This window comes from Triturus cristatus, chromosome 3_2 (genome assembly GCF_964204655.1).
Source record: "Triturus cristatus chromosome 3_2, aTriCri1.1, whole genome shotgun sequence".
NCBI lineage: Eukaryota > Metazoa > Chordata > Amphibia > Caudata > Salamandridae > Triturus > Triturus cristatus.
In genome coordinates, this window is record NC_140584.1 from 648,443,107 (window position 1) to 648,457,104 (window position 13,998).

The following is a 13,998-nucleotide window of genomic DNA, read 5'->3' on the forward strand; positions in this document are numbered from 1 at the left end:
GGTGGGTTTGCCGAGTTTCCTGGCATGGAATATTATTGGCATCTCTAAGACTGGGTATGTGGTTAAGGGCAGGATGTTTAAATCATTTCAAGACTTGCATGATGAATTCGACCTGCATCACACCCACGTTTTTCGTTATCACCAACGCCTGCATGCTCTTTTATCCATGGTACAGGAGCTGGGTGACATCCCTGAATTCTCCACATTGGAGGCTAAGATCTTGCTCACACACCTCAAGAAACATTCTATGTCTGAGCTCTACACAATGTTATTACTTAATGTACCTGACCCCATGGTGGGGTGGGGGGGGGGGGTTCGGACGGCTTGGGAGGATGACCTGGGACAGTTAGATGATGATTACTGGCGGGAAGCAGTAGAGGCCCCTAGGGAGGCAGTCATAGCCTTCCAGTTTCACTTGATTCAACTATGGTTACGTCCAGGGGGGGCTCCTCCACAAATGTGGATTAGCGTCGCACACTGCTTTTAAGCAGTGTAAATAAAGGAAGCATAATAAGATAATAACTCTTTGTTATTATCATTTTATTGTTTCCAGCTGCTTTGCGGGGGGGGGGGGGGGGCGGGTGGTGCTGCTCTGCTCTCAGAGCGGGGCAGGGGAGGAGTGGTTTGCCCACTCCAAGTGCGCATGAATACTTGGCCAGCCCTCTGGGGCCGGCCAAACAGTCATGCACGCTTTGCATTTTCTCCACGCAGACTGGACTATAGCCTGCATTGAGAACATACCCAGGCCCAAGTCCCTGTCTGAGCACCGAACTACAGCTCTCAGACCAATCACAGCACTGCATTCCAGCATTGTGATTGGTCAGGAAAGCCTGGGTGTGCTTCCTGGTTCCTGACCCTATATCTGGCCTCAGTCCGACGGAGGAGAGATGGAGCAGAGATGCGGGACACAGCGATAAGGTAAGTGTTGTGTTTTCTTTTTAATTTTTAAATTCCCCTTCCTTCTCCTCCCCACCCGCCCCACACCCTTCCACCCCCATCCGTGCCAGCCGCCACTGGTTATGTCATAGGGTGTATTACACCAGAGCCAGGCTTCACAGGAGGGTTCTCATTTCATTGAGTGCCTGCTTAAGATGTGGTGATCTGGTAGGTGACTTGCTTCTTACATTCCGGCATTGCCTGTGCCTAACCCATTTCTGGGGGACTGTGCTAAGGAAGCCTCAGAGGGTGCTAGGATGGACGATCACCCGCGATCCTACGCTGATACATTTACATATTACTGATGACCTGGGAGGCACACGTTATCAAAAGGCACTTTTGCGTCTGGGCTCAATTGTAGCCAATTGTAGACAGTAGAGGTGTGGGCAAAGGGCATGGATTATTTTATGGGCCTGGAGCGCCCAATCTGTCTGTCACGGGTCTGTTCCCAGAAACACTCTAAGAATCGGGGGTCTGGGCAGAATATAGGGGGATCAATCTGGAACCGCACGTGGGGGTCCAGTGGGTGCCGGGTGGTACCCGGGGAGAATGTGCCGCTGTGTTTCCATCATCAGGGGAATGATGGGTCTGGGCACTGTATCTTTGAAATTTGTGCTTTGATGATCTCTGGGTGGGTATGATTACATTTGTTTGAAAAAGGAAATAGATTAGCATTAATTTAAAGCAGTTACAATTCATAGCTATTAATACTTAAGTATTTAAATGAATACCTGAATATTAATACACTTCCCCTCCCGATACCCTTATATCCCTTACATTCTGTCCCTAAAACGTATTATCATGAAAAAATATATAAAAAATAATTATAAAATTAATATTAATCAAATATCTATAACATATACTTACTTATATACTTACCCATATACTTACGTATTCGTGGTAATGACACAAGTGATAAAACACATAAGTACTAATTACACTAGTAGTAACAGAATGCGTGTTAATGACGCTAGTTGTAAAACCTATCTGTACTAACAGCACAAGTAGTAGAAAGTACATGGTGATGACACTAACACATAAGTGGTAATAACACAAGTGGTAATAAAAATTCTTAATAATGACACATGCGTGCTAAATATCTAACTCCAAAAATAATTGTAAAGTAATGCGTGTTAATGACACTAGTGTTAAAGGCATAGGGCCTCATTACGAGTTTGGCAGTGTGTGAACCGCTGTACTGGCAGTGGCGGTCCGAACACTGCGAGCTTGGCAGTCCGACCGCTAATTTACAAGTTGGGTGGATTGCGTTTCTGAAGACCGCGGCTGACCGCTTACACCACCACGGTCGTCGAAAGGCAGCTGCCTTAGGGTGATACTGAGGACCTCCACGGCTGTCCGTATTACAATTTAGCTTTCCGATGAGCCAACCGTGGCAGTCCGACCGCCAACTTCCAGCTTCGTTGCTAACAAAGGATTTGGGGTGCATACTCACCCCTATCTACTGTTCTTCCAGGCATATATTGACGTGGATCCCTTCCCTAAATACCCCCTTCACAGCAGCATCTTCACCCTGAAGAATATGACTCTGTTTGCGGTGATCTGCAGGCGAGTCATTTTTTAACCATATACCCTTACCTGGACTGCCCACATATGGGCCCGACTGCGGCAATGGGTAGGTGGGATTTTTCCACAGGTAACATCCATATGTGTCCATCCGACATGTGTGCTGTCTAAATACTCACACAGGCATCGATATATATGGAAAAGTAATCTCCTTTGCCGCAATATCTCCGCAGCCACACCACCACCTCCGTGGTCAACTCGCAATATGGTGGTCTAAAGACCGCCAGCGCTGTGGGCTACTGGTGGGGGCGGCTTTCGGGCTTTCGGATCACCAAACTGGTAATAAGGCCCAGGACCATAGTAGTTGTTAAAACCTGCGTGGTAAAGACTGAAGCGTGATTAAGACTACATTGTAAAGGTACATAGTGGTTTAGACTGCGTTGTAAATGCTGTTTCTCACTAGGGAGTCATAGATCTCTGGGGACATCCCACCTTATTATTTTAATGCTGTCGCATTCAAGCCAGTGCTTCATGCAACCAGAGAGTTTCATGTCACAGAGCATGGCAGAATGGGTGAGGAAATGAATGACCTCTACCACATTGTTTCAGAAGGCTGTGACAAGACACTAAGGGGCTGATTAAAATGGTAGCGGTTGGACCGCCAGAAGGCCATCGGTGGTGGTCGGACCGCCGGCAGGTCGTTGGTGGCGGTCGGACCACCAACATGCCGTTGGTGACGGTCCGATCACTGACAGGCCTTCGGTATCGGTCCGACAGCCCTTCAGTCCACCTGCCATATTCTGATACTGGTGGTCGGACACTAAGCTGTCGGACGCAAGACCTCCGGCTCCGCCAGGATTATAGATCCTGACAGAGTGGCAGTCGGAGCAGCTTCCATTAACGGAGGCAGTGCAGAGGCAGGCACCGCTGTCTGGATTACAATTAGGGCTCCCGGTTTTATGGAATCAATTTTTTTGACATTTTCGTCTGTATTTATCCATATTTATTTTTTGCTAATTTTATCTGCATTTATCTATATTTATTTTGCTCTTTGTGAAAAAACGAAGCTGAAATTAGTATATTTCCACATTTATTTAACAGATAAATATGCACTCATGCTTGAATGCCTGCCAGGTTTCAGTGCTGTGAACACCCACTGAAGTTAAATCAATGCACTTATATGAAAACAGTATCAGTCTTGTGTATATCTACTGTTATTAAAGCCTCTATACTAAAATCCCCTTTTTTAACCTCCTTTCCTATCAACCCATACAGCTACTGGCTTGGCAATCACGGCAGACAAAATTTAGAATTACCCAAAAAGCAACCCAATTTCCATTTTTATCCACATTTAAAAATAAATACTGACACAAAAATACATGTTTTCTGTCTGTATGTATCTGTAAAAATCAATAAAAATGGAAAAGAGGGAGCCCTAATTACATTATCCCTTTCCGAAGCCTTTTCATGGTGGGAATCTCGCCTTGAAAAGGTTGTTGGAAAGGGATATGGGAGCCCCAAAAAGTCCCCTAATTCGTCGTGGACCACTGGAGTGTGCCCTGGGGGCACATGCAGTGCCCCCACTCACCTCTGTGCACCGTGTGCAATGCATAAAATGGTGCATGGTACACAGTACACTGACGTGCAGGAGGTGCTGCACAGCATTGGCATGTGCTGCAGCCCTTTTCTATGGCCGCAACATGCTGTGTTTCCGACTGCCAGCCCGACAGTCACATCGAAATACAGTGGTTGGACAGTCCGCATGCTTGTCGGCGGTCTCCTGACCGCCGCAATAGCGGCCAATGGTCCAACCGACCGGCATCATAAAGATGCCAAAAGACAAAGAGAGATGGGGAAGGAGGGACTGATCAAGATAGGAAGACAAACATTGTACAGTAAGGCAGGAGAGTGCGATGAAGGTTGCAGAGGTATCAGAGAGAGGAAAGGGGAAGCTGGGAGGGGAAAGGGTAAGACTTGGGAGACGAAATAGAGCAAGGGAAATGAAACACTGAGCTGGAATGAGGATGAGACATGGGGCAGGGGAGATACAGACACATGACATATAGAGGACAAGTGAGGAGAACGAGACACATGGTAACCAAAACAGTGACAACTGAAAAGAGACAAACTGTGGAAGAGGAGAAGAGTCAGGGAAGAGCCAGAGAGTAGAGCAGCAAAGATGAGAATAGCACCGATCTCCTTAGGCACGAATCAGTTTATATTTGGACACATTATCATGTATACTTTTACATAATGGACTTAGTCACCTTTAGCCAATATGTCGGGCAAGCATTTTCCAATAATACTAAATTTATTGGATTGCAAAATAAAAGACACGTCCTAGTATGCATTATATTATACAATTTTGGGTATAATCCTTACATGAATGAATAACTTTAATTTCATTGCTTTCTATGTTTTGTTTTAGAGGAGCACCGTGTGTCATCATTCAGCCTGTACTGTAAGTAAAGTTACAGCTCTGCTGCATTGATTGCAGTCACTGTTTGCCAGTCTATATCATGGTTATACGTGGTTATACATTTTTCAACTGTACCATCAGTTTACAAGGGCAGTAAGTAAGTGCCCTTCCATTTCTGGTGCTTTCCAGCAGTTGTAAGATCTTCTTAGAATTTCTCATTGCTCAAATGGGTGTAATTTCCAATGTTTAATTTTCCCTCATCTTCATTACTTGTTTTTACTCGTGAGAAAGTGTCACTCATAGTCATTGAAATGTCACTCATAATTACTCTAAAAGTATGAAATTGTAACACATAGCAATCTGAAACCTTGGCAGCTATGCAGTGGGGGAGATCACCATACAATTAAGTATACTACTCTGTAGTTAATGTGGAATAAACCTGGGGAAGTTGTGGGAAAATGGGGGAAATTTACTCAAACATTGGTGAGGTTAATGGAAACTTAAGAGGCTTATGGGAGGGACGTGCTGATACAAGACACACCCAAGAATAAGACCATTGCAGTCCACAAATAAGATTTCTAAAGTTAATACAGCCCTGGAAGTGTCTAAATAGGCTTAAATGTACTCTCACCCAGCCTTCCACCTTAAATCAAGCGCTACACATGGTAAAATACTGGCACTGCAGCACACTTCCAAAATAAAAAAACAGTGGAGGTAGGGAATTAAAATAATACAGGCACTAATGTTAAATTAATCAGGTTAATTTGTCATTTACATTATATATGGATATATATTATAATTATGTATGGGTGATCATTTTTACATATACTAAAAATATTTTTTTTAAATTAAATTTTTTCATGTGTTTTAAAAGTTAAAAAGTATTTATAAAATTTAAATACAGAATATTAAATCAAGTTTCCTAAAAAAAAAAAAAGAAATCTATTTAGGGTGCATTTTTTTTTATCCTTGTTTACAATTAGTATGTATAAATAAAATAATATTTTTAAATTATTTTATTTAATACACATTTAAATGGATGAGTTAATATGCTAACACAAGGAGATTATGGAGGGAGAGCTGAGACTTTTCAGATACTCACCCCAGCCACAGATCTGGGTTGGATCCATCATCATTCTTTAGCTCACTTCGCCACCTCAGTTCAGACCCAGCTATATGCAAATCAGTTTTGACCCTGTGCCTCATGGTAACAGTCCAGCCCAAACTGCCAAGCCAGGTCTTTCCTGAACCGGAAACAAGCATCCTGGGACCAGTTTCAGAGTAACACCCCATATCAGCCAGGCTAGCTTGAATCAAGTGGCAAAGTGAGCAAGGGACCCACGTCTGGGCATACCCTATCAAATTAGGGTGAACTAAGCAAACACAAGGAGATGATGGACGGAGCGCTGAAGCTTTTCAGACACTCACCCCCAGTCACAGATCTGGGTTGGATCTATCATTATTGTTGCTTGATGCTTGTTTCCGGTTCAGGAAAGACCTGGCTTGGCAGTTCGGGCTGGACTGTTCCAATGAGGCACAGTGTCAAGACTGATTTGCTTATAGCTGGGTCTGAACTGAGGTGGCGAAGTGAGGTAAAGAACGCTGATGGATTCAATCCAGATCTGTGACCGGGGGTGAGTGTCTGAAACGTTTCAGCGCTCCGTCCATCATCTCATTGTGTTTGCTGAGTTATTATGCTGTAAGATTTTATTTTATTAGTTCCAGGTTACTATAAAAAAAAATATTCTATATTTATATTATGTATTAAAATATTTTTAAATCTGTTTTTTAAGTAATAAACGTTATTTAATTTCCTGATACTTTCCTTATACTTTCCCATAGGGTGATCACCTACAGTTACTGGTACTTTACATTTCATAAATTCTGTTGTAGGAGACCCTTCCCTATCATTCAAGGGGGTGGAGACATCTTTATCTACACCTAGGTGTAAATATCTATTATAGCCGCCGTAGCAGGGCTATTCCGGCCATTAAAAGGGTATGTAGACTTTGTGGCTCGTTTTTTAGGCGACGGCCATTTCACCGCTTTCATTCACTGTAGCTCCTAATTAAACAGAGCTGCAGTTGGCGAAATGCCAGAGGGTAAGATGGGGAGGGGAAAAGAGGTCACGAGGGGCAAGGGGAGACCTTTAATGGCCAGTATACCCAACTACTACTGACTATAAGGCTATTAGAACATTCTGCCCTATGAGAGTAGAATGTTGTGATTGGAAAAAAAGCCTCCTAGGAGACGCAGGGATTTACAACCCCTGGCGCCTCCGAGGCTTCAGAGCCTTTCACAACTTTTGCTTTGTGTGCCTGGATGTTCCCAGCGCACGCACACACAGAAAGCTGTGAAATTGAGCAACATTCAGCCTTTTCTCCTTGGGCTCTCTCCAAACTGTCATCATTTAGCAGAGCCGTGGGGGGTTTGGAAGCTGAGCAGAATTACCACCTCTCTCCTTCCGAGGCTCCACTGACACTGTGAACAACAGGAGTCAGGGTAGGGAGAAGTTCGCTGTGTGCTCTGCTGCACAGTCTCTGCCTAAACCTGATATTCTGGAGAGGCTGCGGATTAGAGCATTGTAATATCAAGAGCAGGAGACCTATGCAATTTTATTTAGGCTGCTGCTACTCCATTGTCACCATTCCAATTTTTTTATTGAAAAAAGAACTTTGGAATGTTGGGAGCTCCATCTAAGACAATATAGTTACTTCGGGCTTGTAATGGCTGGTATAATCCTTCTGCTCCAACATTCCAATGTTTGTCTTTCTGTTCTCCCTTTTTAATTCAGAACATTCTACCCTCAGTGAGTGGAATGTTCTAATAGCTTTATAGCCCTTTTGCCTCAGAGTATACCGGTTGGTAACGCCTAGGGACGTTCTCTTGCTCCTGAGGCGGAAGCCGGGAGCTAGTCAGCTATTTTAACACATTTTAAATTGTTTTGCCTGTACTTTTAAAAAATAAATATTTTACCTGCTTATTTGCACCTGACGTTTGTATGAGTGACTGAATACACCCACCTAGTGCCGCACCCTTCGGGGACCTCTTAGTTTCCTCGAGCCGAGTTGGGCACTCTGTTTACCGGGACCTAGAGGGGCCGATCCACTACAGCGGCCATCTTGGGGAGGACGAGGTTGCCGCGCTAGTTGCTGGGAGGTAGGGCTGGACACGACGCGAGAAAGCGCATAAATTGAAACGGTCAATCTACGCGCTAGCGTACGCGTTTGCAGACGCGCCTTAGAGCGCCGAAGGAAAGCCCGTCTGTGCCCGTCCGTGCCAGGCAGGACTAGGACGGGGCTCAGGGCCATATTAATGGAATCCCCACCTCCTAATACCCTCAGTTACAGTGGTGATCTGCTAAGGGCTCTTAGAGGTGATGTGAGGTCCATTTGTCCGATAGAGACCTTACCAGAGGACGTAATATCCTTCTGTTCCCATTGCAAGCCTTTAAAGCTAGTGAGAGCTAATATTACCCGTTTTACATTCGCCCTGTTAAACTGCAGATCTCTCCCGAGGCACGCCATGGAGATCCATTTGATCCTAGAGGAACGAGGCCCAGAGGTACTCTTTTTAACTGAGACTTGGCTGACCGAGTCATCCGACCCGGATATAGTCCAGGCGCTCCCGTCCAATTATTCGATCATCAGACAGGATCGTCTAATAGGGCGGGGAGGAGGTGTGGCAATTATCTAAAAGAACATCTTTAGATGTAGAACCTCTGAGAGTCCACTTACAGAATGTGAGAGTCTTGGCTTCTCCATATCCTTTTCGCCCACGTGTACTTTTTCAGGGATTTTGGTGTATAGACCCCCGGGTGATTACCGTGACTTCTGTAATAACCTTCTAGATAAGATCTCTCTCTCCATTAGCAGTGCCCCCAATTTCTCCATCTTGGGCGACCTCAACATTCATCTTGATGAAGTCGATGCAGCTGCATCGCAATGTCTGCTCGATACCTTGGGAGTAGTACACTTGGAACAAATTGTGACAAGCTCCACTCATGTAGCCCGGGCATCCACTAGATCATTGTTTTACTAACCTTGCGAACATTGTGTGTGATCAGCCCTACTTTGTTCCCTGGTCAGACCACGCCCTACTCTCCTTTGTGTGGTCTCCAGAAATACCGAATCATAGGGTTACCCTTTCAAAGAAAGTTGGCCAAGTTTGGTCTAGATTACCGGTCAGGGACTGGGAGGCAGCCCTGAAGAGGTGTCCGCCTATTCCCCATGAGGATCCAGTGGTTGCTAATGAAGCCTTTGACAACTGGCTTAATTACACCTTAGATGCCACCCTCCCAAAAAAAGAGATGCGGCATCGGGAGGGTCATAATAAACAACCGTGGTACTCTGGAAAACTTAAGGAACATAAACAACTGTGCAAACGAGCAGAAAGGAAGTGGAGAAAGGACTTTGCACCTGTTGCAAAAACTGAATATAAAGCATCCCTCAGATCATTCAAAAAATTATTGAAATCCACGCAAGCAGCATATTACCAGGGTAAAATCTCGGAAGCAGCCAATGCCTCCAGAGAGATTTTTAAAATCTTTCAATCTCTGGTTGCTTCTCCTAGGGCTACCAATCCTGCTCCGGACCCTCAGAAACATTGCAAGGACCTAGCCGTTTTCTTCGCGTCCAAAGTGTCCAACATCTACTCTAGCTTTGTGACAACTCCATATACTCCAGACGAAATGGAGAGTGGTAATGAAAGGTCGGAGGGGGGAGCCCCTAACTTATTTGGAGATCTCACAGCCTTTCCGCTGTTAGGTCTTGCTATTGTTGAAAGGCTCCTTAACAACTTAAAATCGGGCTCTCCTCAGGATGTTGCTCCTCCGACGGTTCTTAAGCAGGTTTCGGAAACAGTATGCCCGGTGATAACGCAGGTCATCAACGCGTCTCTGGCCTCAGGAGTAGTACCCCCCAACTGAAAGAAGGCAAAGGTCCGGGCCCTGTTAAAAAAACCTAATCTGGACCCGGAAGATCTGGCTAACTACAGACCTATTTCGCTGCTTCCGAGTCTCAGCAAAATAGCTGAAAAACACATTAATCAGGCCCTCTCTTCATTTGTTGAGTCTACGGGCTCATTACATTCAACCCAGACTGGATTCAGAGCCAAGCAAGGAACAGAAACAGCTCTGGTGGCGGTGGTGGAGGCGACTAGGGGTATTGTGGATTCGGGAGGCTGCGCTGCGGTGGTCCTATTGGACCTCAGGGCAGCCTTCGACACTGTAAACCACTCTCTCCTGCTGCATCGGCTACGTCTTGCAGGGGTCTCTGGATTGGCCCTTAAATGGCTCCATTCCTTTCTATCGGACAGATGCTTCTCCGTTTTTGAGGATGAGGTGTCATTGAGCCAGCTGCAACTGAGTCACGGCGTTCCCCAGGGATCATCACTCAGCCCCACGTTGTTTAACATTTACATGAGACCTTTGGCTGAGGTGGTGCTTCCCTGGGGAATCCAGCTTATCACCTACGCCGATGACACGCAGCTGGTTGTTTCTTTGGTGAGGGACGATGCCTTACATCAGGGGATCAACAATCTGACCCCGTGTCTCACCAAAGTCCTTGAATGGATGACCTCGTCTTTTTTAAAGCTAAATGGGGCCAAAACGGACATTATGCTGCTGGGCTATAAAGCCCCAATTAACCTGGACCCCTGGTGGCCGCATTGTCTGGGACCTCCTCCGGTGCCCAAGACCAAAATAAAAAGCTTGGGGGTCTGGCTGGACTCCGCCCTGAATTTCCAACATCAGGCTAAGAAGGTGGCCGCGACCTGCTATGGATTGATGCGAGTTCTAAAAAAAGTCCTAGATCTTCTTCCATTTGAAGCCAGACGGGTATTGGGTCAGTCGTTGATTCTTTCGCGACTGGACTATGCAAATGTTATTTATATGGGGGCACTAGCAGCTACCATAAAAACTCTGCAATCTGTGCAGAATTGTGCAGCTCGCTTGCTTATGAAAGTCCCCAAACGATGTTCAGCGAAGGCCTCAATTCGGTTGCTTCATTGGCTACCAATTCAGGAAAGGATTGTGTTCAAGGCTATGTGTTTGGCACATAAGTCCAGCCACAATGTTGGCCCGTCCATTCTGGACTCCCTGTTTCGTCGCCATCAATCGGTTAGATCTCATAGATCCAACCAACGAAATCTGCTTGTAGTTCCCAGGGTGAAGTTGGCCCGGATGGGCGGCCGCCTGCTTTCTGTCCAAGTGGCCAAAGGATGGAATAAACTCCCCGACAACATCAGGCATGAATCTAATCATCTGGCTTTCAGGAAGCGACTAAAGACATTTTTGTTTCAATAATATCTTTTAACGTTCTCTGGTCTTACAGCGCTGGGATGCTCTAGGGTAGCCATGCGCTATACAAGAAAGTACTCACTCACACACTCACTCTTTCAGGTTCAGGACAATTAAGAACCGGTATAGCCATTGGCAGTGGCCTATAAGGCTATAATGGTAAATGTCCTTTTCACTGGAGTTGATTAGAAACCTTGAATTAACTTGTTGAAAAGCAGAGCTCTTTTTTCTATGTTCTAACTGATGTGAAATAGTCCGAAACTATGCAAAACACTGATGCAGCTTGTTAATCCTCATTCCGGCAAGCAGTAATTGGAATTTAGGGTATTTACAGCACCCAGTGAAAAGCCACATTCCAGGGTCTCAGTATTTAATAGGTGCTGTGAGATCAACGGGCCCAGAAAGTCCATCAAGGCTGGCGGGGATCCAGCATCTTAATGTGGCGGACGGTGCCTGCAAGACACGCCACAATTTTGACGATGCGTGTTGGTCCGACAGGCAATCGGAAAGATTGCTTCTGTCGGACCCATGGCAGTCACGCTTTCCATCCGCCAGCACACCACCCGCCATCACAATCTGGCGGGTGGAAAATGGCTGCAGGATGCCGATGAACCCGCCGACGTCAGGCTGCCGGTGGCAGGTTAACTGCCATCGTAATTAGCCCCTAAGGGACAACATTTGAACCAGGGCTTTTATGCAGGCTGGTCTGAGAGGGCAGGAGAAGCAAAATAGTGTGTATGCTTGAAGTTGGTGTAATTTCCATTCTCTCTCCTTTGTACAAAAATTGTTTCTTTTTTCATTCCGTATCTGAAATAGTTGGATGCTGATAGACATTGTCACATCAGTGGGCAGCAAAAAAATTAAAGGTAGTACAACTAGCTCATCATAATGGTAATTCAATGATATAGCTGAATGTCTGTATGCAAAACAAATCCTTGTCGATCTGGGAACCTTTTTGTCAATTACATTTCTTGCATCACAGCCCTGTGTATTTGTATGCTAATGCCAGGCTTCTTCCTGTTGATGACCTTTCCCACTGGCACTTTTTGCTGCACGTGATGTCTCGTCCAGGGAGCAGATAAACTACCCACCGCCACAGTTTGGGTTTTGGCCTTTACCTAGAATAATACAGCAGTTTTATGATGAGTTTCATGTCACAATGCACCACGTAGAAAGTACAAATACTTGGTCGTTGCTGCTTCTTTGTTTGACCTTGAAAGTGTACCTTTCCACTTTCGCATAATTCCTCCTAGACTAAGGAGTTTTTCTCGTTCAATTGGTAGGGACCTAGCAGTTTTGTTCCATCGTAACTTGACCCTTATTTTGATTTGTAACAGGCTGCTTTTAATTGCTTGTTTCTTAGAGAACCGTGATCTTGGAAGAATTTCCTCTAGCAAAAGACTTGCTGAAGCAGTCGACGCATCGGCCGGATCCAGCGACCATATTGAACACAGCTGGGAAATTTCGGCCATCCCGAGAGGCAGCAGATTGTTCGCCATCAAACGATTTTGAAATGTCTCCAAGCAGCCCTACTCTCTTGTTGCGGAACATAGAAAAGCAGGTAAAGCTTAATTCAGACCCTTGTCTGATTAAACCAAGCCTTGTCGCCGAATTGAGGGCGTACCGTGTAATTAAGTGTTTTCCAAGCAATACTAACTTCTTCACTTTGCTGTCTGAAATCTGTTCACGCAAGCAACAGGGTACAGACTGAATGCAAATTCAATCTTTGATGTCTTTCATGATACTGCCACTAATAGTGCCAGCTGTGATGCTCTTTTGTTTTACGGTCACAAAGGTCAAATTTGAGCCTTTGCGGCCACAAAATGTATTTTTGGAAGGTACAAAACCCAAACTGTGACTCAGTACTGCATTATCTATCGTAATTTGGGTTTCAGACAAAATTCTGAATCGGTATTTGGAAGGGCCGTGTAAAGGTCCTCCCTTCTAAATGCCGATTGCTTAATTTATGTATTAATGTTTTGGAACCGAAATCCGATCGTAAAACATTAGCATTTTGCCATCAACTCCAAATTGGTGGTGTAGGTCTCTAGTTGGCAGAGGTAAGTACCTTTGACCAAATAGGGACCCTTGCTTCTAGTCAGGGTAAGGGGATACACACTTTAGATAACCCCTGCTCATCCCCTTGGTAGCTTGGCACGAGCAAACAGGCTCATCCCAAAGACAATGTGTAAAGTATTTGTACCAACACTCACAGTAACACAGTGAAAACACCACAAATGGACACCACACCAGTTTAGAAAAATAAAATATCTTTCTCTAAACTAAACAAGACCAAAACTACAAAAATCCAACATAAAAAAACTCAGTAGAACGTCTTTAGAAAGGTTGTTGCAAAAATAAACTTGTAGATGATGAAATGCGACACTTTACTCACAAAGTACCTGGGGTGCATAACGCAAAACAAACAAAAGGATCGCAGAGAAGGTGATGCGTCGATTCTTCCTATGCTCCGGTTCCGATGCGACAAGATGGTGCCTCGATGTATTGCGACGATCCGGTGCGATGTGAGAAAATGGCATCTTTACTGCGATGCGACAACGTAGAGGCGATGCGTGCACGCCCAACGGTGGAATCCAAGGGTGGATTTGAGATGCAGATGACCATAAAATTGAAGGGACAGTGTTCAAAGTCACTTGCCAGTGACCGGTGGCCAGGAAGATGGATGAGCACAGATGTCGGGTGATTTGAGGTCGTCGATGGTGTCTTGACTCTTCGCTCACGAGGTTCAGTAGAGGTCAACGATGACCAGCAGCTGGATTTTGAGTGTCCCACGACGTCTGCAGCTGACTGCGGTGTCGGT

General features: G+C 45.2%; 1 protein-coding gene across 1 annotated transcript in view; it reads left to right on the forward strand.

Annotated features, from left to right (window-relative positions):
- The window catches only part of KANSL1L (KAT8 regulatory NSL complex subunit 1 like), a 3,005,708-nt gene that overhangs the window by 183,410 nt on the left and 2,808,300 nt on the right, over positions 1-13,998 (forward strand). Inside the window, exon 3 of the mRNA XM_085647079.1 lies at positions 12,541-12,738. Within this exon, the coding sequence (XP_085503205.1) occupies positions 12,541-12,738 (198 nt within the window). The remainder of the gene's footprint in view (positions 1-12,540; positions 12,739-13,998) is intronic.